The sequence below is a fragment of the Felis catus genome, chromosome A2 (assembly GCF_018350175.1).
Source record: "Felis catus isolate Fca126 chromosome A2, F.catus_Fca126_mat1.0, whole genome shotgun sequence".
In the NCBI taxonomy this organism is placed as follows: domain Eukaryota; kingdom Metazoa; phylum Chordata; class Mammalia; order Carnivora; family Felidae; genus Felis; species Felis catus.
The window spans coordinates 155,232,870-155,253,361 of record NC_058369.1 but is presented as its reverse complement, the minus strand read 5'-3'; the positions used below and the strand labels follow the sequence as shown (position 1 = coordinate 155,253,361).

The 20,492-nt window shown below is 36.9% G+C and overlaps 1 protein-coding gene across 5 annotated transcripts in view; it reads left to right on the top strand.

The window, feature by feature from the left end:
• BRAF (B-Raf proto-oncogene, serine/threonine kinase) overlaps positions 1–20,492 on the top strand; it is a 159,604-nt gene that overhangs the window by 94,413 nt on the left and 44,699 nt on the right. For 3 of the 5 annotated variants that reach the window (XM_019825906.3, XM_019825907.3, XM_045052853.1), the window contains exons 6-10: positions 2,670–2,818; positions 3,776–3,895; positions 9,905–10,064; positions 17,704–17,740; positions 19,176–19,295. In XM_019825906.3, the coding sequence (XP_019681465.1) occupies positions 2,670–2,818; positions 3,776–3,895; positions 9,905–10,064; positions 17,704–17,740; positions 19,176–19,295 (586 nt within the window). The remainder of the gene's footprint in view (positions 1–2,669; positions 2,819–3,775; positions 3,896–9,904; positions 10,065–17,703; positions 17,741–19,175; positions 19,296–20,492) is intronic. The other 2 variants (XM_019825910.3, XM_006929424.5) reach the window with 1 other exon arrangement.

The window sequence follows — 20,492 nt, the reverse complement described above, 5'->3', positions numbered from 1 at the left end:
CCCGCGTCAGGCTCTGGGCTGATGGCTCGGAGCCTGGAGCCTGTTTCCGATTCTGTGTCTCCCTCTCTCTCTGCCCCTCCCCAGTTCATGCTCTGTCTCTCTCTGTCCCAAAAATAAATTTAAAAAGTTGAAAAAAAATTAAAAAAAAAATTACCGTGTATGTATAAAGTACAGTAGATGCACAGAGTAGAGACTCCTAACCAGGCCTTGGAGGATCAGGAAAGTTTCCCAAAGGAAGAACTATCTAAGCTAAGGCCCAATGGATGAGGGAAGAATACTCTCAACAGAAGGAACAGTGTCAAAGCATGGTACTTACAAGCTCTGAAAGAAGTTCAGGGGGTATGGAATCAAATTGGAGAGGGGGTGGTTACAGTGCAGCAAGAGTTAGGGCTAGCGTAAGAAAAGTCCAGCCCGTGGGAGTCTTTGTAAGGCATGTTAAAGACTTGGACTTCTCTCCAAAATAATTGGAAATTGAATGCTTGTAAACAGGGGAGACCTGGGAATGGATTTGTGTTTTAGAACAGTTGCTGTGAGTGCCATGTAGAGGCAGAGGAAAAGCCTGTGTTCCGTTTAAGAAAGGGAAAGAATTCCTCTCTTTGCTTCTCTCTGCTGGATCTTGCTGGCTACTGGAGGATAGCTGTTTATGCCTCCTGGTTCCATAGAATCCGTTATAAAAGCAGTTCCTTTGGTATTTGCCTGCGTTCCAGAAATCCCTGGGAACTGACAGGGTGGAAGTGGCAGGAAAGGTAGAAAATCTGCCTTCCCGTGCCCACTTTTATTGACAAGAGTATACTCATATTCAAGTGCATGTCACAATTTATACTCCTGCGTACCCACGTTTGCTTCTCATTTCCATTCCTCTCTGCTTCCCTTCCTCCTCCCCTCTTGCCTTGTGTTTTTTTCTTCTGTACATACACAAACAGCCTGGTACACGTAGGTTTCAAGTAGAAGTCAGTAACAGGAAGAAGAACTGCAAGTGAGTAGATGAATGAAAAAGGAAATTAGGGCTTCATGAAACTGAACAGATTATCAGATGAGTGAGAAATGGTTAGCAAAGAGGATCAGGTGACTATAAAATAATTCCTGTGAACACGTTTTGTATTTTTCTGTGCTCTGTCTTCTGAGATCCTGCGAGAAATACAAAAAGTCCTCACGTTGGAGAGTAATGGCCACATAAATGTTAAAGGTTTTCTAATTTCTTGTATATCCAGAGACAAATGGAAAAGTAACAAAGCTAAAAACAAGTAGTTGCCTTTTATATTCTCTAGAAAGTGATACGTAGACCTTTTTAGGTGAAGAAAACAAGACCCACTCTTGAAATCACTTGAATGTTCTCAAAAAGCTGGAATGTATCATGTGCCAAGATATCATTTTCCTGATGAGACATTATTGTTAAATACCTTTTTATCCTGCTAAATGTATGTTTATTGAAAAGAGTTTGGTATACTGTGGGTATTGAAATAAACTTACTGGCTCATGAAAGGCATTTGCATGGAATAGAAAGTTCTGATGTACATTATATATGGTCAGGATAAATACTGTTATATGAATATAGGTATGTCCTGGGTCATGATGTAAAATATACTTCTTACTATTGTTTGTGATTAAAACTGTCTGAGACACTGAGATGAATTAAGGGTATATAGGAAAGACAAAGGACAAAATAGAGTCACCTATGCTTTCACCACTCTGAAATAGCCTCTGTTAACCTTTCGGTATTTATCTTTCTTATATTTTCTGCTTATTCTATATGTAAAACAAATACTCTAAAAATAATTTCTGGCTTCAGTAGTTATCAGGATAGAGCCTCCCTGACGCAGTTCTTATTATGTGACCCATGTTGTAGATCATTTGCCTTCTGACATGGAGTTCTTAAGTTTCCCATAGAGGAATGTTCACAAACCCATTTAGGTGTTCTAATCCTCTAACTGATAATTTGTTAAAAGTGGTTCTTACTGTCTTTTAGGTGATTTTCCTATCCCTTATCCTAGTCCGTTTCTGTTTTAAAGCTCTTTGGGTTTGTTTTTTTTTTTTCTATTACTAAGTAGTAACTTTAAGCCAGAGTTCCTTGCTTTATCAACCTCGCCCATCATTTACTGATCACTGATTTTATAGGGAATTAGCTCATTTGTAGTGTTACAACCTTACCTTTTTCTTCCCCTTTAAATAATATACCATCCCACCCCACCATGTAAAAATAAATAAATAAATAAATAAATAAATAAATAAATAAATAAATAAATAAATAAATAAAATGCCATTGTTTCTTGTTCTGTCAGCAGCAGCAAGCATCACTTAACTCCTTTCATGGTACAGTTGTTACAGTGTGTCCTCACCCTTCCTTTCACGCCTGTTCCCTCTTTCTACTTGTTATCTCTACTTTTACTTCCATGGAGTCAGGTTGAAAATAGTTTCCAGTCTTTTATTCACTTTCCATCTTCTTGACTTCTGAGTTTTCTAAATTGGATATTGAGTGGGAGATAAGTACATATGGTTCATCTATTGCCTTGAACCCCCTGGTCTTCATTTTAATATCTTTGTGTGTAAGGCAGTTCTCATGATATGAACATATTAAAGATTTGTTATTTTAAGCAAGAGAGTGAATAAGTTGATTTCTAAAAAGATTCTTGCAAGTTTTTAAAATGCTCTCTGATGTTTTTACTTTGCAGGTACGGAAAACGTTTTTCACCTTAGCATTTTGTGACTTTTGTCGAAAGCTGCTTTTCCAAGGTTTTCGCTGTCAAACGTGTGGTTATAAATTTCACCAGCGTTGTAGTACAGAGGTTCCACTGATGTGTGTTAATTATGACCAACTTGAGTAAGTAATAAAAAAAAAAGTCTCTTTTCTATCTACCATTTTACATTTAACTTTTCTTAATGTGAAACTAGAGTATCTTAGAATCTGGGAATTTTCTTTCCAGTAGAGTTACAGGGAATTAAAAAAGGGTGGCTAGGGAATACAATGTAGCGTAGCCAGTACTGCTCCCCCAAATTTAATTCTGATTCAGCTGTACATTTCATTTATGTGTTATATTCTCTTCTAATGAATAAAGTTCCCTTGCCCATAGACATCACTGATAGATGGTTTTTGGGAGGAGAGTGGTGTGATTTAAACTAAGTTAACCATTATATTTTTGGATCACAGATCAGAGATTCTGATCCTATCACTATTTTGTAAATTATGTGTGTTCTCTCTTTCTCTCTTTTGGTCTCTCTCTCTCTCTCCTTCAACCTCCCCCGCCCAGTTTATTTGAAAGTAAGATATAAAATCTTTGTACCCAGCGTATCTTTCTAAAACTTCTATTTGCTTTATGCCACAGTTTCTCTAATAGATTAGACTGAGTCTATTGTAATCTTTTTTGTTGTTGTTGCTGCTGCTACTACCGTTAAGGTCTTATTACTTTGCTTGATCACTTGAGCAAAGAGAATTCAACTCTGTACTTTAAAGTACATTTGATGTAATCTAACTTAGCAGTTGATACATTTTCTTCTAATTCTTTAACCATAAAGCATGATTTTTCCCCTCTAATATATAGAAATTTGCTGGATAGAACAATTAGTTCTAGATTATAAGCTTGCCTTTCAAAGTGCAATATAATTTTTTATAAATAAGCCTTTAGGCAAAAAATGACTAATTGAATTTAACAGTCATTTCTGAAAGTGGAATTTGATCTCAAATATTTCTGTTAACTCTATAATGTATTCTGGTGTGTGAAGCTTCTGGGTTTTGCACAAGTTAGGTTTGTTTTGTTTTGTTTTTGTTTTTGCCTCACAGTTTGCTGTTTGTCTCCAAGTTCTTTGAACACCACCCAATACCACAGGAGGAGGCCTCCATAGCAGAGACTGCCCTAACGTCTGGATCGTCCCCTTCTGCCCCCCCCTCCGATTCTACTGGGTATGACTTGACTCCTGCTGTTCAATAACAATGCTACTTGAGCTGGTTTCTTTTGGATCTTTTGGTTAATTATGAACCTTTCCAACACTTGGACTGTTAAATCAAGGATTTTTCTCCAAGTAACTTATTTTATCACATCAGACAAATGAATGATCACACAGGCAGATGTACACAATTTTATCACATCAGGCAAATGCACATGAATTCGGTAAAGGTACATGGGATTAAAACTGACTGAGACTCTTTCAGGACCAGCCTTGGAAAAAAATCAAGCAGCAGATCATTTAGAGTTCCTGCCTTGTGCTCATCACTTTACTAGGTAATATCAAATATAGAAGTCTGTGATTCCCATTTAGAAAAGCAGCATTAAACCAATGAGACAATGGCAAACAATTTAAAAATAGTCTGCAATTTATGACATAATATTTTAAATGATGTGAGGACATAAATATTACCATGTTTACCATAGAAGAGAGAATAGTGAGTATAGTCAAGAACATTTAGTGAAGAAATGGGATATGAATTCTAGAATGTGGATGAGCCCAGGGAATAAAAAGCATGATGATGGGTGGTGGGATGGTAGATTTGAGAGACAGTGAACAGAGGCTAATCTAAGTTGATAAGTAACATGTGTAAACCCAAATAATGAAGAGTGTTGAAATTCAGACTAGAATTTAGACTTAAGACTTAACACAAGAGGGGGAAGAGGTAGTTTTTGAGCAGAGAACTGGGTGGTCAAAATGATTTTAAGGAAAGGATCACCACGTAGCAAGGAGAGATAGATTGATGGAGAAATGTCTAGGGTGAAGAAGGCCAACTCAGATGCTGTTCATAGTGGAGACAATGAGTGGCAATAAAGACTTGAAGTGGGCTGTATGGAGAAGGGATGGATATGCACAAAGTGTAAGGAAAAAAATTAATAGTATTGTTAGTTGTGGAGGATAAATGAGAAAACTGACTTTAAAGATAATATAAAGGCATCATATATTCAAGCTTCATAGTAGGAAAGAAAAGAAAAAAGATGATGAGTTTAATAGATATTAGTATTTTGTTGGAGAATTTCTTATATATGTCTGCATACTCTTTCTCTGTTGGGTTTGAGGCAGAATAAATTTTGCTATATTTGGAGCATATGGTTAAAAAAAAATAAAGTCCTCACATGGCATTCTCTCTTATAATATTCCAGAGATAGTTAAGATCAGAAATATTTATTGTCAGTTTGAACCCTACTTCCTTCCTCTCTTCACAAGGTAATGCTATTTTTTCTACCTAGAGAGAGAAGACAGTAAGTGGATAATCCCAAAAGACCTGTAATTTTACAAAGCCAACCTTTCTAGAGGTTTCATAGGCTAGAAAATTTACTAAAGATTTGTATTAAGGACTGTATTTTTATCTACCTAGAAACACTAGAAAATGCAACCATTTATTTATTTAGTCAGGTCATAACAGTTACCTGCTCTAGTGGAGTCATTTTATTCCTGCTGTCTCTATCATTAGTTCTTTGCACCTGTGTCTTCCTTAGGAGATCTAAGTGTTATTGTTTGTTTTGATTTTTAATTAACCTTCTGGCTATGGTATTTACTCCTGACAGTTCTGTAGACCATGATGCCTTTCCAGTGGCAGGTCCTAGTTCTATGAGCAGAGTTACAGAACACCATAATGAAATTAACTTGGTTTCTCTGAAGGTTTATAATGGTAATGATCCAGGGCGGGTGCCTTTCAGTGAAGGGATGCTGTCTTAAAATTGAGAAACCATTTGCCTATGCCATGAGTATTTTATGTATAACTAAACTGTAGTACCTTCTGGTCTTGAGCAAATGATAAAAAAGATATTCAAACTTTTGTTTCCCTGATGCTTTTATGTCACAAGTGTCTGTGTATGCCTGTGAAAAGACAGAAGCCAATCCTGTTCTGTATTGCTGCTCCTTTGCATTATGTTAATAGTCTTTATAATAATTCTAGTGGTCATGAAGCACATAGAATAATGGATGTAACCAAGACATATTGGAGAAGTGATACATTGCCCAGTTTTGAATTAAAAGTTAGAGGTACCTCCTTTCCTGCTTTTTAAAAATGTTATAGAGGGGCGCCTGGGTGGCGCAGTCGGTTAAGCGTCCGACTTCAGCCAGGTCACGATCTCGCGGTCCGTGAGTTCGAGCCCCGCGTCGGGCTCTGGGCTGATGGCTCAGAGCCTGGAGCCTGTTTCCGATTCCGTGTCTCCCTCTCTCTCTGCCCCTCCCCCGTTCATGCTCTGTCTCTCTCTGTCCCAAAAATAAATAAACGTTGAAAAAAAAAATTAAAAAAAAAAAATGTTATGGAATGTGTGAATGTATAAAAAGTCAGCATTTTAAAATTTACATATTGCTGGGGCCCCTGGGTGGCTCAGTCAATTAAGTGACCAACTCTTGGTTTTGGCTCAGGTCATGATCTCACAATTTGTGGGGTCGAGCCCCACATCAGGCTCTGCACTGGCAGCATGAGGCCTGCTTGGGATTCTCTCTGTCTGCTTCTCCCCTGGTCGTACTCTTTCTCTCTTAAAATAAATAAATAAACTTTAAAAAATAAAATTTACATATTGCTGAACAGAAGGAGTCACATTGCTTCAAAGCTTTTAATATTCTTTTTTTTTTTAACGTTTGTTTGTTTTTGAGAGGGGTTGGGGAGGCAGAGGGAGGAGACAGAGGATCCGAAACGTGTTCTATACTGACAGCAGAGAGCCTGATACTGGATTCAAACTCAGGAACTGTGAGATCATGACCTGAGCTGAAGTCAGTCATTTAACCAACTGAGCCACCCAGGCGCCAAAACTTTGAATATTCTTTTTTTTTTTTTTTTAAATGTTTATTTATGTTTGAGAGAGAGACAGAGTGTGAGCAGGGGAGGGGCAGAGAGAGGGAGACAGAATCTGAAGCAGGCTCCAGGCTCCGCACTGTCGGCACAGAGCCCGACACGGGGCTCAAACTTGTGAACCGTGAGATCATGATCTGAGCCGAAGTCGGATGCTCAACCCACTGAGCCACTCAGGCACCCCCCCACCCACCCACAACTTTTAATATTCCAGATTGAAAATAAGATCTAAACTAAGTGGTAATTTGCTGAAGAGTGTTACAGGTAAAAATTTTTTATTTTTAATCTGATACTGCTTTAAAGAGGTTTGCTACAAGATAAGTAGAGGTGTCATTAGGAGAAAGCCAGTTACTGGCTGCCAACATACTTCACTGGGTATAAATTGTGTCGGTCCGGGTAAAGATGTCCTAGTGTGGAAATTCAATTTTATCAGTCCCCAGAAATGATGAGAGTTAGAGATACACTCGTTTACAGTAACCAGAATTAGAAAAGACTGAATCAAAATTCTAGGTAATTCATTTCTTTGACAAATATAGCTGTTGTATAGACCAGAGTTCTTGTGTTGGATGGACCAGCACTCCACTGTTGGAAGATATTTTTGAGAAACCACATTATAATCCAAAGATTGCTTTTGTTAAGCATGGGATTAGCACATGGCTCAGGGGCACCTGGGTGGCTCAGTTGATTAATCATCCAACTCTTGATTTCGGCTCAGGTCACGGTCTTGCAGTTCGTCAGATCAAGCCCCATTTTGGGCTCTGCACTAACAGAGCAGAGACTGCTTGGTATTCTCTCTCTTTGCCCATTCTCCATTTGTGCTCTCTTTCTCTTGCTCCAAATAAACTTAAAAAAAAAAAAAAAAAAAAAAAAAGGACATGGCTCAGATGTTTAATGACATTAGGATATAATAACTTGAAGTTTCTCACAAAATTATAATACACTGGGCATCAATGCTAGGTAAATTGATTTCATGGACCACCATATGCCCTCCACTGGGTGATGTTAGATACCAGCTGCCAAATATAGTCTTTCTCATTTTGTGAATAGGCAGATATCGTCACTTTCTTATGTATCCATTTTTTTAGATAATAAAATTTATCAGATTAAATCCTGGTTTTCGTTTCTCCTACTTCTGAACCAATGCCCTTTGAATACATGTTTCTGCTTTGTTATAGACTACATGTTGCAGTCATAGTCTTAATTCAGTAACTTTCAAAAATGACTTGCTGTCACTTAATGCCTGCATCAGATCAATTATATTAGATTGATCCATTATATTAGGTTAATTAGAATGCCCTGTACAACTGTAGTTAATTCAGGCTTTTTCCACATTTAAGTCCTAACTTAAAGTATGCAATTGCCTTGAGACTTTAAATTAGACTATAGTTTTTTAAAAGTAGGTACACTTTCCAAAACTTTTTTTAAAAACCATTTGTCATTTTTACATTCTTTTACCTGTTCTCAAAATCCCTTAGCAAAAGCCATATATTGGCAGCCTAAGGCAAAATTAAAGAAAGCTCTGTCACAAATTAAAAATTTCTCAATAATGACAATAAAAATTTTCTTAAGGCCAGGTCCATCAGTCTTAACCTGTAATTTTCAGTGGGTAATAATCAAGTCTTTAAACTACATAATATTTTATTATTTTTATTTCAGTTATAAGTGGACTGAGTATGAACAAATAAGCTCAAAATTTCTTTCCCTACCTTTGATAGCGTACCTCAAAGAGTAAAACAATAAATGGGTGGGGTTCAGATTTTGTTAAAATGCTTTATTCGGAACCTTAGGGGAAAAAAAAAAATCTTTTTGTCACTATTTGGCTTCTTTGGCTTTTCAAACCTTTTCTACTATTTTTTTCTTCCCGTACCTTCCTAAACCTGTCTCCTCACAAAATGTCTTTTTATTCCCTCCACATTTTCATTTTGGCTGTGTCTTAATAACCAGTAAAAAATGATGATTAGTTATAGAGTTTGCATTAAATGGGGTGGAATGAGGGCACCTGGATGGCTCAGTCGGTTAAGCATCCGACTTTGTCTCAGGTCATGATCTTGCAGTATGTGGGTTCGAGCCCCGCGTTGGACTTTCTGCCGACAGCTCAGAGCCTGGAGCCTGCTTCGGATTCTCTGTCTCCCTCTCTCTCTGCCTCCCCCCTACTTGTGCTCTGTCTCAAAAATAAACAAACATTTAAAAAAATAAAAATAAAAAATAAAATGGGTGAAATGATACCAGTCTTTGTAGAGAGGCTGTGAGCACTGCATCATTCATTGGTCTTGATGGAGCTCATCAGGACAGCCATACCTTTTCTTTCACATGATATCTACCCTTCCCAGCTCCCTTGGATATTCTGAGGAGCCTAGACTACTCACAGGTATTTACAGTCTATTCACAAAACTTGAGTGTGCTTTGTGAGTGTGAGGTTCATTTCAGCACAATGAGAGATCGTAGAATTTGTTATTTATCTACAGTAACAAAATAGATCACTGCCACCTATTTTGATGATTTCATCAAAAGCAATTTTATAGAAGATTTGCTTTAATGCTTATTACTTGATTCTCTTGCATCTCTTAATTATTGGACACGGTAAGAATGATAAAATATGAGAGGCTGACACTATAAGGATCATCTTTTGGATATGCAAATGGTCTTTTGCTATTGTTCAAGATTTTAATTTAACTCTCTGTAAAGCAACAGATACATCTTCCAGGTCCTGGAATCCACAGGTGTATTTTCAAAATATAATTTCCTAATACTTTGCATAAAAATTCCATTTTAGTATCTAGAAATGGCAAAGGTAGAAAAAAATAGATTTTATTCAGTCAATCTCTAGTATTTAGAGATTTTTGTGTAACTTTAAAGAGTTTCTTTAGCTGATTAACTACAGGTAATTTCTAGCCATTTTTAGATTTCCCTGGAGTTCTTGGATAAGAATCAGTGTTCTTGTCATTAATCGTCCCTAGAGGGTCTGCTTCAGCAAAAGCAGCTCTTCAGTATTAATTATAGGCATATATTAGTTTTTTAAACACCGTTACTGCTGGGTTTTTAATGCTTTAAAGATTTTATTGGAGAATACGAAAACAAGGAAATCTTTAGATCACCCATTTTTTGTTTTTATCTCTTTAAAGTTGCTCTGAATCTTATCTTTCAATGACTTGATTTTTCCAGGCCCCAAATTCTCACCAGTCCGTCTCCTTCAAAATCCATTCCAATTCCACAGCCTTTCCGACCAGCAGATGAAGATCATCGAAATCAATTTGGACAGCGAGACCGGTCCTCATCAGCTCCAAATGTGCATATAAATACAATAGAACCTGTCAATATTGATGTAAGTATCCAGCATTATTAGACCTAAAAAAATTCAATTATATTTCTTTTTCTGCTAGATTTATAATATAGATCAGAAATAAGTGCCATCTTTCAAGTGTCACAGTCACTAGGTGATTGACTTCGTGAATTAGTGATCAGAAAAAACTTGTCATCTTCTCTGATGGTATTAATACTTAACTGATGCCAAATTGTGGAGTTGTTCGGATTTGTTGCCTTATGATATTGTTTCTGCAAAAGTCTTATCTTCATTTATTTAATAGATAATCCCTTGGCCATTTCATGGTAAAGAAATAAGGGTACCATTGCAGATTTTCTATTTGGATCAATTTGAAATCTGTATCTAAATTTCTAAAAGTACAGTTTTAAGTTAAATAACCCTTTAGGACTAATCATTACTTTATGTACAAGATATGCAAAGCTACTTTTTACTTTCCTTACTTTTTTTTTTTAAATGTTTATTTTTGAGAGAGAGGGTAAGTGGAGGAGGGGCAGAGAAATAGAGACAGAGGATCTAAACAGGCTCCATGCTGTCAGCACAGAGCCCGCTGTGGCGCTCGAACTCACTTTTTTCTTTCCTTTCCTTTCCTTTCCTTTCCTTTCCTTTCCTTTCCTTTCCTTTCCTTTCCTTTCCTTTCCTTTCCTTTCCTTTCCTTTCCTTTCCTTTCCTTTCCTTTCCTTTCCTTTCCTTTCCTTTCCTTTCCTTTCCTTTCCTTTCCTTTCCTTTCCTTTCCTTTCCTTTCCTTTCCTTTCCTTTCCTTTCCTTTCCTTTCCTTTCCTTTCCTTTCCTTTCCTTTCCTTTCCTTTCCTTTCCTTTCCTTTCCTTTCCTTTCCTTTCCTTTCCTTTCCTTTCCTTTCCTTTCCTTTCCTTTCCTTTCCTTTCCTTTCCTTTCCTTTCCTTTCCTTTCCTTTCCTTTCCTTTCCTTTCCTTTCCTTTCCTTTCCTTTCCTTTCCTTTCCTTTCCTTTCCTTTCCATTCCATTCCATTCCATTCCATTCCATTCCATTCCATTTATTTATTTTTGGGAGACAGAAAGAGACAGAGTGTGAGCAGGGGAGGGGGCAAAGAGAGAGGGAGACACAGAATCCGAAGCAGGATCAGACTTCGAGCTGTTAGCACAGAGCCCAGTGCAGGGCCCAAACTCGTGAGACACCTGAACTCGTAAACCACGAGATCATAACCTGAGCTGAAGTCAGACGCTCAACCGACTGAGCCACCAACGCGCCCCAACAGACTTTCCTTAAAGTAAATATTTTAGGCTCATGGGTCATATGATTTCTGATGACAGCTGTTGAACTTTGTCATTGTAGTGTGAAAGCAGAGATAATACCTTATAAACAAATGGGTGAGGCTTTATTCTCATAAAACTTTATTTACAAAATAATCCAGTAATTGAGTTACAGAAGAGAATAATGTGCTCTTACTACCTGAGCTGTGGTGGGATGGGGGTCCTGATCTTGGAATTAGGTGTCATTTCTCCCAGAATTTGTGCTTTCAGATAAAGAGTGTAAGTTATTCCTAATCTCTGCAATAAGCAACAAAACAGAAAAGCCTTGTTTGCCTTGGAAACTAATTATATTTAAAACGGAAGTTAAAAAACTATTTCCCCACATAAACAGGGTACTAAAATTAGTGAGGTGGTTTTGTGTGTGTGTTAGAAGATAGGAGTTGTTCTCATTATACAAGCGTTCCTTATGTGAGTCTTCCTAGTTATATAAAGTTGAGTAGAGAAGCAAAAATTTTCCTAACAGGAAAATATTCACTTATTAACAGGCTATTTTAGTATTAGTCCCCACTCAGATATCCTTCCCCATCTAATACCCGTTTGCATTCCAACCCCCATTCATCATTATCCAACATTTCAATGAAAATATAATGCAAATTGATTGCAAATCTGGCAAAAAAAAAAAGAAAAAAAGAAAGAAAAAAAAGATTTAAAGATTTTATACAGATAGTGAAAAATGACTTTGGAGAACTACTGAAATTACAAGCCATTGAAAAATAAGGATACAGTAGAATTAAATTAGTCCAGGTAACAATAGAAGAGAAAAGATCCTTAGAGATGACAATATAATAGGTTCTTCAAATGAAAATGATTTAAATATCAAAGGATTGTTAGAGGCCCTTCAGGGAATTGATGAAACCCTCAAATTTTTATAAAAATGGTTATGCTTGCTATGTAAAAGATGAATATGAAAACGAGGATTTCAGTTGGTGCTATAGCTTTCGTATTATGAACAACAAAAAACATGATTCCTGTGTTCTGATAATTAGCATATTGAAATTGTAACTTAAAATTTATTAAATATAAAAGAAAATCTTTATTATAAATTTTAATTTCATTTTTCAATATGAGCTTCCAAATTCCAGACATCCTTCCCACTTTTTACTATGAGATTTTTTTCTCTATTTTTATTGGATTTATTTTAAGTGGCCTTTGCCTAATATTAATTTTTCTCAACTAATAAGGTCTAGGTAGGCCTGCATACAAAGGAAGAAAATAGTAGGAGAGGGAAATATGGGAATAATGAGATTGTGAAATAAGAAACCAAATCTTATTTCTAAGTTAGGTCTATTCTCATTATGTTCAAAATTGTAGCTATCTTGGGGTACCTGGGTGGCTCAGTCCAGTTAAGCTTTTGACTCTGGATTTTGGCTCAGGTCATGATCTCACAGTTTGTGAGTTCAAGCCCCCTGTCAGACTCTGTGCTTGCTGTCAGCATGGACCGTGCTTGGAATTCTTTCTCCCTCCTTCCCTCTCTCTGCCCCTACCCTCTCTCAAAATAAATAAAAAAAATTTTTTTAAACGATTTTTTTAAACATTTGTTTATTTTTGAGAGACAGAGCACGAACAGGGGAGGGGCAGAGAGAGAGAGGGAGACACCAAATCCAAAGCAGGCTCCAGGCTCTGAGCTGTCAGCACAGAGCCCGACACTGGCCTCGAACCCACAAAGTGTAAGATCATGTCCTGAGCTGAAGTCGGATGCTTAACCGACTGAGCCACCCAGGTGCCCCAAAATAAATAATTGAAAAAAAAAAAGTTATATCCAGTTTTCCTTTCAGTACTAACATCATTTTAGACTGTTTCCCTCTAGACTTTTCCTCGTAGTGTTACTGTTCTATTCTCTGAGGCTTGAATATTTGGGGTATCATCTTTATATCTTGACTTTTCTTCCTTCCTTTTAACCAAGTAGTCATAAGGTATCAACTTTTCCTTTTGGTAATGCATCTCAAATTTGTTCTCATTACTACCACCCTCTAAGCCCATATTTCTTTATTTGAATTAATCTCCTAAATGGATTTCCTGGCATTGGTTTCTCTCTATCCATTTCCATTCTTTATGTTAGTGTCCGAATAATTTTTTTATACCTCTGCCATCATCTGTTTCCTTGTTCCAAAACTTTCATTGACTTCCATTGATTATAAGATAATATATAAATGCTTTAGCATTTTCATTCAATTTCAGTCATTCAGATCCAATCATTATTTATCATTTATTATTCTAGTAAATAAGTTTTTTTTAGCTTGTTTTTGACATACTTGGCAATGCTGACTCTGGGATAGGCACTGTCAGAATTGGGAATTAAAGATGAATTAACACATAGTCTGTGATCTCAAAGAGGTCACAGTCTAATGGATGAATCAGATGTATAAATAGATGCAAAAATATATAGCGGTAGTTTATAGAAGAGGGTGATAATCCTATATGCCCCAGGGTAGAGTTTATCACTGTATTTAACAGAGAAAGGACAACATTTAAGCCACATTATAAAAGATGAATGCGTAGGAGTTCATTAAATTCACTAGGTGGGGGTTTTAAGAAGAAAGGGCATTTGTTAAGGAAATAGTACATGCAAAAAATATGGAAGTACCTTTACTTAGGATGTAATTAATAATGCACATTGTAGGAGTTTCTGGTTCAGGAGAAGAGTAGGGAAAAGAAGACAAAACTAGGTAGGTAGAGTCCATACTTAAAGGCATTGTCAAGTCTTTAAGGTTTCTGTGGTTGCTGGTAGTAGGGAGTCTGGAAAACTTTTGAGTGGGAGAGGAAGTGCTCAGCTCTGTATTTTGGAAGAATATTTTGAGTTCACGAGAGATTTAGAAGGCAAGATTGTTAGGAATGGTATCAAAAATGGCTACTGTTTATGAATGCTTACTATATGCCAAGTACTATACTGAGTGCTTTACATAAATTTTCTTTTTTTTTTTTTTAAGTTTGTTTATTTTGAGAGAGACAGAGCTAGTGTGAGTGGGGGAGGGGCAGAGAGAGAGAGAGAGAGAGAGAGAGAGAGAGAGAGAGACACAGAGAATCCCAAACTGGCTCCACACTGTCAGTGCAGGGCCTGACACAGGGCTCGAACTCACAGAACCATAAGATTATGACGTGCGCCGAAACAAAGAATCGGATGCTTAACCGACTGAGCCACCCAGGCTCCCCTACATAGCGGAGTCCTCATAAACACTCATGGATTAAGTACTATTTTTATCCTTATTTTACTGTTGAGAAAATTCTATTTGAAGAGGTTAAGAAACTTACCCAAGATCACGTTGCTGATAAATGATTGAAATGGGGTAAAACCTGGTCTTTCTTGCTTATGTTTAACTACTGTTCTGTAGAGTAGTAGAAAGAAGTGAAAGAGATGAGATCTAGAAGATAATGTCCACACCTCTCTGGCTTGGGTAAACAGTATTCATTCCGTTCAGTAGTATAGGAAATACCAAAGGAAGAAGAACAGGTCTTATAGAAATGAAAATGGTAACTTTTATTTTGGACATACTGACATTAAGTTGTCTGAGGGACTTTACTGGTTTAGAAGTCCAGTGGCAGTTGAATATAAGGACCTTGAGTAGAGATAACAGATTTTGGAATAATTAGCATATTTCTCAATTAAAACCATGGGTGTAAATGATACTACTCAAAGACTACATGTAAATTGAAAAGAAGGTAGAATATGCAACCCCACTGAATATTATTAACATTTTGAGGTCTGGGCAAAGACTGTCCTTTTCTGTGCCTTTTATGGGCTCCTCTTCCCAAGTCTAACTTTACATAAGTAAGAGAGAGTAGTGTCACCCCAAAGGGCAGAAAGGGAATTGAAGAATGCTGAAGTAGTTGATGTTGCCACTGAGACTCACATGTGATAAGGACCGAAAATGACTACTGAACAATTAAAATGTCACTTTGACTTCACTGAGAGCTGTTTTAGAGGGCCAGTGGAGGAGAGCAAGGCTGATGAAGGTGTGGGGGTAAGTGTCACTTTTGAGAAGATTGGCTCTAAAGGAATAATGTAAGGGCCATAGATTAAAACAGGGTTGAAGGACAGTTGTTTTTAATGTGAGAATCTTCAGCATGTTTGTAACTTGAGGGGAAGAAGCAAGTGAAGAGAGAGGTTGAAAATAACGAGAGAGGGAATAATTGATATAGTCCAGTTCCTAAACGTGGAAACGATATTCCTCAGAGGCTGTGAGGAATTAAAGATGGACATAGCTCGCTCTGCAGCTCTTTACAGGCTGTATGACCTTGGGCAAATGCCTTAACCTTGAAGCTAGCCGTATCTACCTCTTTTGTTGGTTTGAAAATGTTTATTATGCACATAGTAAGAATTCAGAAATTATAGCTAACGCTACTGTGCAAATACTTGTTAATATAGGGACAGGCTTCTGTTTCCTCTATCATGCTAAAGGGAAGAGATATAAGTAACAAAAGGAGCTACAGGAGATGAGGGAGAGTTGGAAATAGCCAGTATTGGGATACTAGAAGATCCTCTTTAACCTAGAATAAGTGAAAAGATTGTCAAAGAGCTTTAGGAACAGATTGAAAAATAGAAGTTTATGGTGTTAATTAGCAGTAAGAGCGGAGAAAGCCAGAGGTGGCTGATCCCTGGTTGTGGGGAGTTACAAGGTTGGTGAAGCAAAAAAGAAAGGGATGTGGCATTTTTGCCTTTGTCTTGTGGTTCTTTGTGTCTAGAAGTTCCTCTCTGGGACACCTGGGTGGCTCAGTCGGCTAAGCGTCAGACTCTTGATCTCAGCTCAGGTCTTGACCTCGGGATCGTGAATTCAAGCCCCGCAGTTGTGCTCCAAGCTGGGTGTGGAGCCTACTTTAAAAAAAAAAAAAAAATGTAGGTGGTCCTCTGCTTCTTTCCACCCCTGCATTCCTATCTCCCCCAACTCCTAGCTCTTCTCTTGAAATGCTTCCACAGTGAGGTCTTACAGTTCTTTATCCTTTGAACTCGTGTGGCACCAGGAGTCTTTTCACCCATACTATTTGTCTGGCAGTTAACTAAGCAACTTTGGCACCTCTTTTATTGTTTTCTTAAGCTATTATTCTTTTATCATTTCATTTCCATGTTTGTACATCTTTCTTCCACTTAGATTACAAGTCCTCAAGAACACAGAGAAAGTTAGTGAGACCACAAGGATTTTATATTTATTGGTAGCCATGCAGCCCCTAACACCTAGCACATTGTTGTCAGATGTATATTTGTTGGTTATTCTGTAGAAGATGGCAAAGGCTTTATATAATACATTACACATGATGGAAATGCATTTGTAAAGAATTTATTCTAGACTAGAAACAAACAGCTGCCTGTTTGCAAAGAGCCTTTGAGCCTGTTTAGAGACATTTGGGGCCGTTCAGGCCCTCCTATTTAAACTGGGTAAACATACTAAGTTCCACCTATCAATATCCAAAGTGCATCGCGTTGCCAGTAGACTTTTCCCTCCCCATCACCCAGTATTGTCTGTTGTAGGAAGATATGTTTTAATAATAAAGACAAGCTTTAACAAAACCCTATTAGAGCCATTTTGATTTTTTTTCCCCTCTAGTGTTTCCTTAGGCATCTGTATTTTGTGTACATTTAATATTTTTTTATATTGTAAACATGTTTCACGATACAAGATTCATACTTATTTCAATAGCTGCATAATACTTACTAAACTGATGCACCATAATTTACTTAACTAAAATGTCATATGTCTATAATAGGGAAATAATTATTTCTGATATTTTAGTATGATGGATAATGCTGCACTGAATATCTTTATGCATACATTTTTTTTCTTCTGAATTATTTCCTTAGGAAAAATTCCCAAAAGTGGAATTACAAGATCAAAGGGTATGAACATTTTATGGTTAATATGTGCCAGTAGAATTTTTTTTTTAAGATTGATGTAGCCAGGGGCACCTGGGTGGCTCAGTCGGTTAAGCATCTGACTTCAGCTCAGGTCATGATCTCATGGTTCGTGAGTTCGAGCCCCGCATCGGGCTCTGTGCTGACAGCTTAGAGCCTGGAGCCTGCTTCAGATTCTGTGTCTCCCTCTCTCTCAAAAATAAATAAACGTTAAAAAAAAAAAAAAAAAAAAAAAAAAAAAGAATTGATGTAGCCATTGGTTTTGAATGGCCTGAAAGGGATTTCAACATTTGATTAGGACTAATAATCCCTTCAATATAGGGGTTAGGTTGACAGGTGCTTCAAAATGTTTATCTTATGTTCCCTAAATTCATATTCTTTTGTGAAGTAATTGTATGACAGGTATTATGTTGAATTAACCTTTCTGTTAATGGTTAGTGGAAAGTTCAGTGTTGTTACTACTTTCTTACCATATGCTTTGAATAAATACCCATTACTGTTTATTTGTAGGACTTGATTAGAGACCAGGGGTTTCGTAGTGATGGAGGTAAGTAGTGATTTCAATTAAAAAAAAAAAAAATCAGGGAAAAATGCAATTGCTTTGCTGCTTGTCTCCTTTATATTTGCTTCTTTCATGAAACACAGACACAGAGAAAAATGTGTAGGGAAAACCCCCAAATTTTTTTTTAGTTTTCTTTATTATTTATCATTCATCTCTGGTAAAATTTTAACTGATTTATAAGATGAGTAGATAAAAAGAGAAGACATAAAAGGGAATCTTAAATGTACTATCTACAATTTTAAAATGTTGTTATCCTCAAAGACAGATCATCAACTATCTTACCCACCTTACTGATTCCTAACTATCTCTAAAACTAGAGGTGCTAACTTCCCTTTGGGAGGGAACTCTAACTAGTACCACTCATACTTAATGATTGAGCTTAGGGTCAGTTAACACTTGATTTTCCTAAGTCATTCTTGTGAAGAATCCCTTAGATTGCCTGTCACAACATCTCCGTTTGTTGGACATTGTCAGCCTCTTCAGCTTTCTAGAAGGGTTTGGAATGTACCTTATACAAAATGGACCCTTATAGAAAGAAAGCATGTTGTCCTCTTATTAGTCCAGTAAATAAAAGAAGTAAATGAGAAATTGAATGGAGATTGCTTCATCAGATGTTCACTCTAGCACTCTAAAAACTGGGGACATAAGAAAACATTGCTTACTTTTTAAGTAAGATTTTATCCCTATACAATGTTTTCCACGTTTATCCCTATACAATGTTTTCCACGAAATGGTATTTGAAACTGTCTTGAAGATTTCTTCCAGGTGGTCCTTAGTGCTTACTTTTTCAAGTATTTTCTCTCTAAAAAAGAGGACCTGTAATACCTGTTTACCTTTTTGAGAGTCGGTCTCCTCACTGTGAACTGCTTTATCTTCAAAATACCTAAACCCAGACTTTAAAGATATTTTGTATTGAATAAACATTGTGTAAGTCATCTTGTGTTATGTTTCTCTATACCTGTGAATCTGCCTCAATGAAAACCCTGCATTGTATCTTGGACTTACTATTCATTATAGCATGTAGTTTAAAAAGTTGTGGTTGTTTTCCATTTGTTATTCCATGAATCCACCAATTAATGTTGCTGCCAGTTTGACTTTCATATGTCTTAATAACTGTGGCTTCTGATAATTTTGCCCAGTACATCCAGCATTTAAGTGTTGCCATCATATTAGCATCACAAAGTTAAGTTAATCTTAAAAACTGCCTGCTTAGTTCCAAAAATCAAATGGCACTTCTTATCCTTTTTATGAGTCACTTTATAAAAAGTCATTGGGATTTTATGAAAACAAGCAGATTTTTTAGACATCCAGAATATTTTGTGAAGCAGGCTTCAACTCATTTATTCCCATGACTTCTTTCATTTCTTCTGTGTGTCTGTCTTCTTGTGTTTGCCTGCCCCTTCTCTTTCTCTTCTAACAGCCCCTTTGAACCAGCTGATGCGTGGTCTTCGGAAATACCAATCCCGGACTCCCAGTCCCCTCCTACATTCTGTCCCCAGTGAAATAGTGTTTGATTTTGAGCCTGGCCCAGTGTTCAGAGGTAGTTGGGCTCTTCTTTCTTGTTTTCACCCAAAGCAAACTCAATATAAACTACAGATACTGTTTGTGCCTCACCTTCACAGCGTGTGTTTGTAAGTGTGAGAGTTTTCAGTACTAAATTTCTGCTTGGCCTGGCTGGAATGCTCTGAATGTGCTTCTCACACATATTCACTACCACAAGCTTTCTGTATGCTGTCTGTCATAAATTTTTAAAAGCAAGAAAATTCTGAGCTAAGATATCCATCTTGTTTTTTGTTCTATTACTTACTTTTTGGTCTTGATAATTTCTTAAACTCGGTGGGTGGCAATAAATAATGTATATGGGGGGGGTGCCTCAATCAGAATAACTTTTATTTTAATCCATTTACATAATAGCCTTCATGACTATTAATATTTGTGATCAACTCTTGTGGTTTTTAATAAAGTAAAAATAGAAACCCCAATTAGGAGATTTTGCCAGATTTTTGGCTTTATTTTTCTATAATAGCACTGTCCTTTTTTTTAATGCAGGACACGTACGTTTTGTATTATATCAGAGGTAGGGAGCCTTAAGAAAGGTTTTTAATATATTTGGGGCACTTTTAGCCTACTTCATAAAATTTGAGGATTGCTACCCTCACTTACACCCTAATATGAAAGAAGCACTATAGCAGTGTGGTTCCACTCTCTCAGTTCATCTCACTCTGTTTGGTAGTTAAACTGATCTCTTAACGTTTTAACTCAAAATTCAGACAGGTATCTTACTACAAATATTTTTAAAGAATTATATTTACTGGCTTTTGCTAGTGTCTCTTATTTACTCTGACAGTGATGGTGGTGGTTGAGATTTTTGCTGTCTCAGCCCAGCTGTTTCTCATAAAATCCATAGGATGGGCTAGAATTCCTACAGTACTGAGTAGTGTCACTGAAATAAGTAATACAGTACATTATTGAGTAGATCAGAATCTATGAGGCCTGAGCAAGCAGTTAAAGCTTTATGATGTTGAAAATTACCATTTGGAAGGTGGAAAATGGATTATGCTCTAGTTACAGGCATCCCAGGCCCCATTTCCTTTTAGAAAATTGCATATCAGATCAGGTACATTCTCCATGTGATGACATGTGTGATGTGGTAATGATAAAATTCTGTACAGTTTGAACATTTAAATGTAGACATTGCTATTCTCCCTACCCCCAAATAGTAATCTTATAAAAGAAA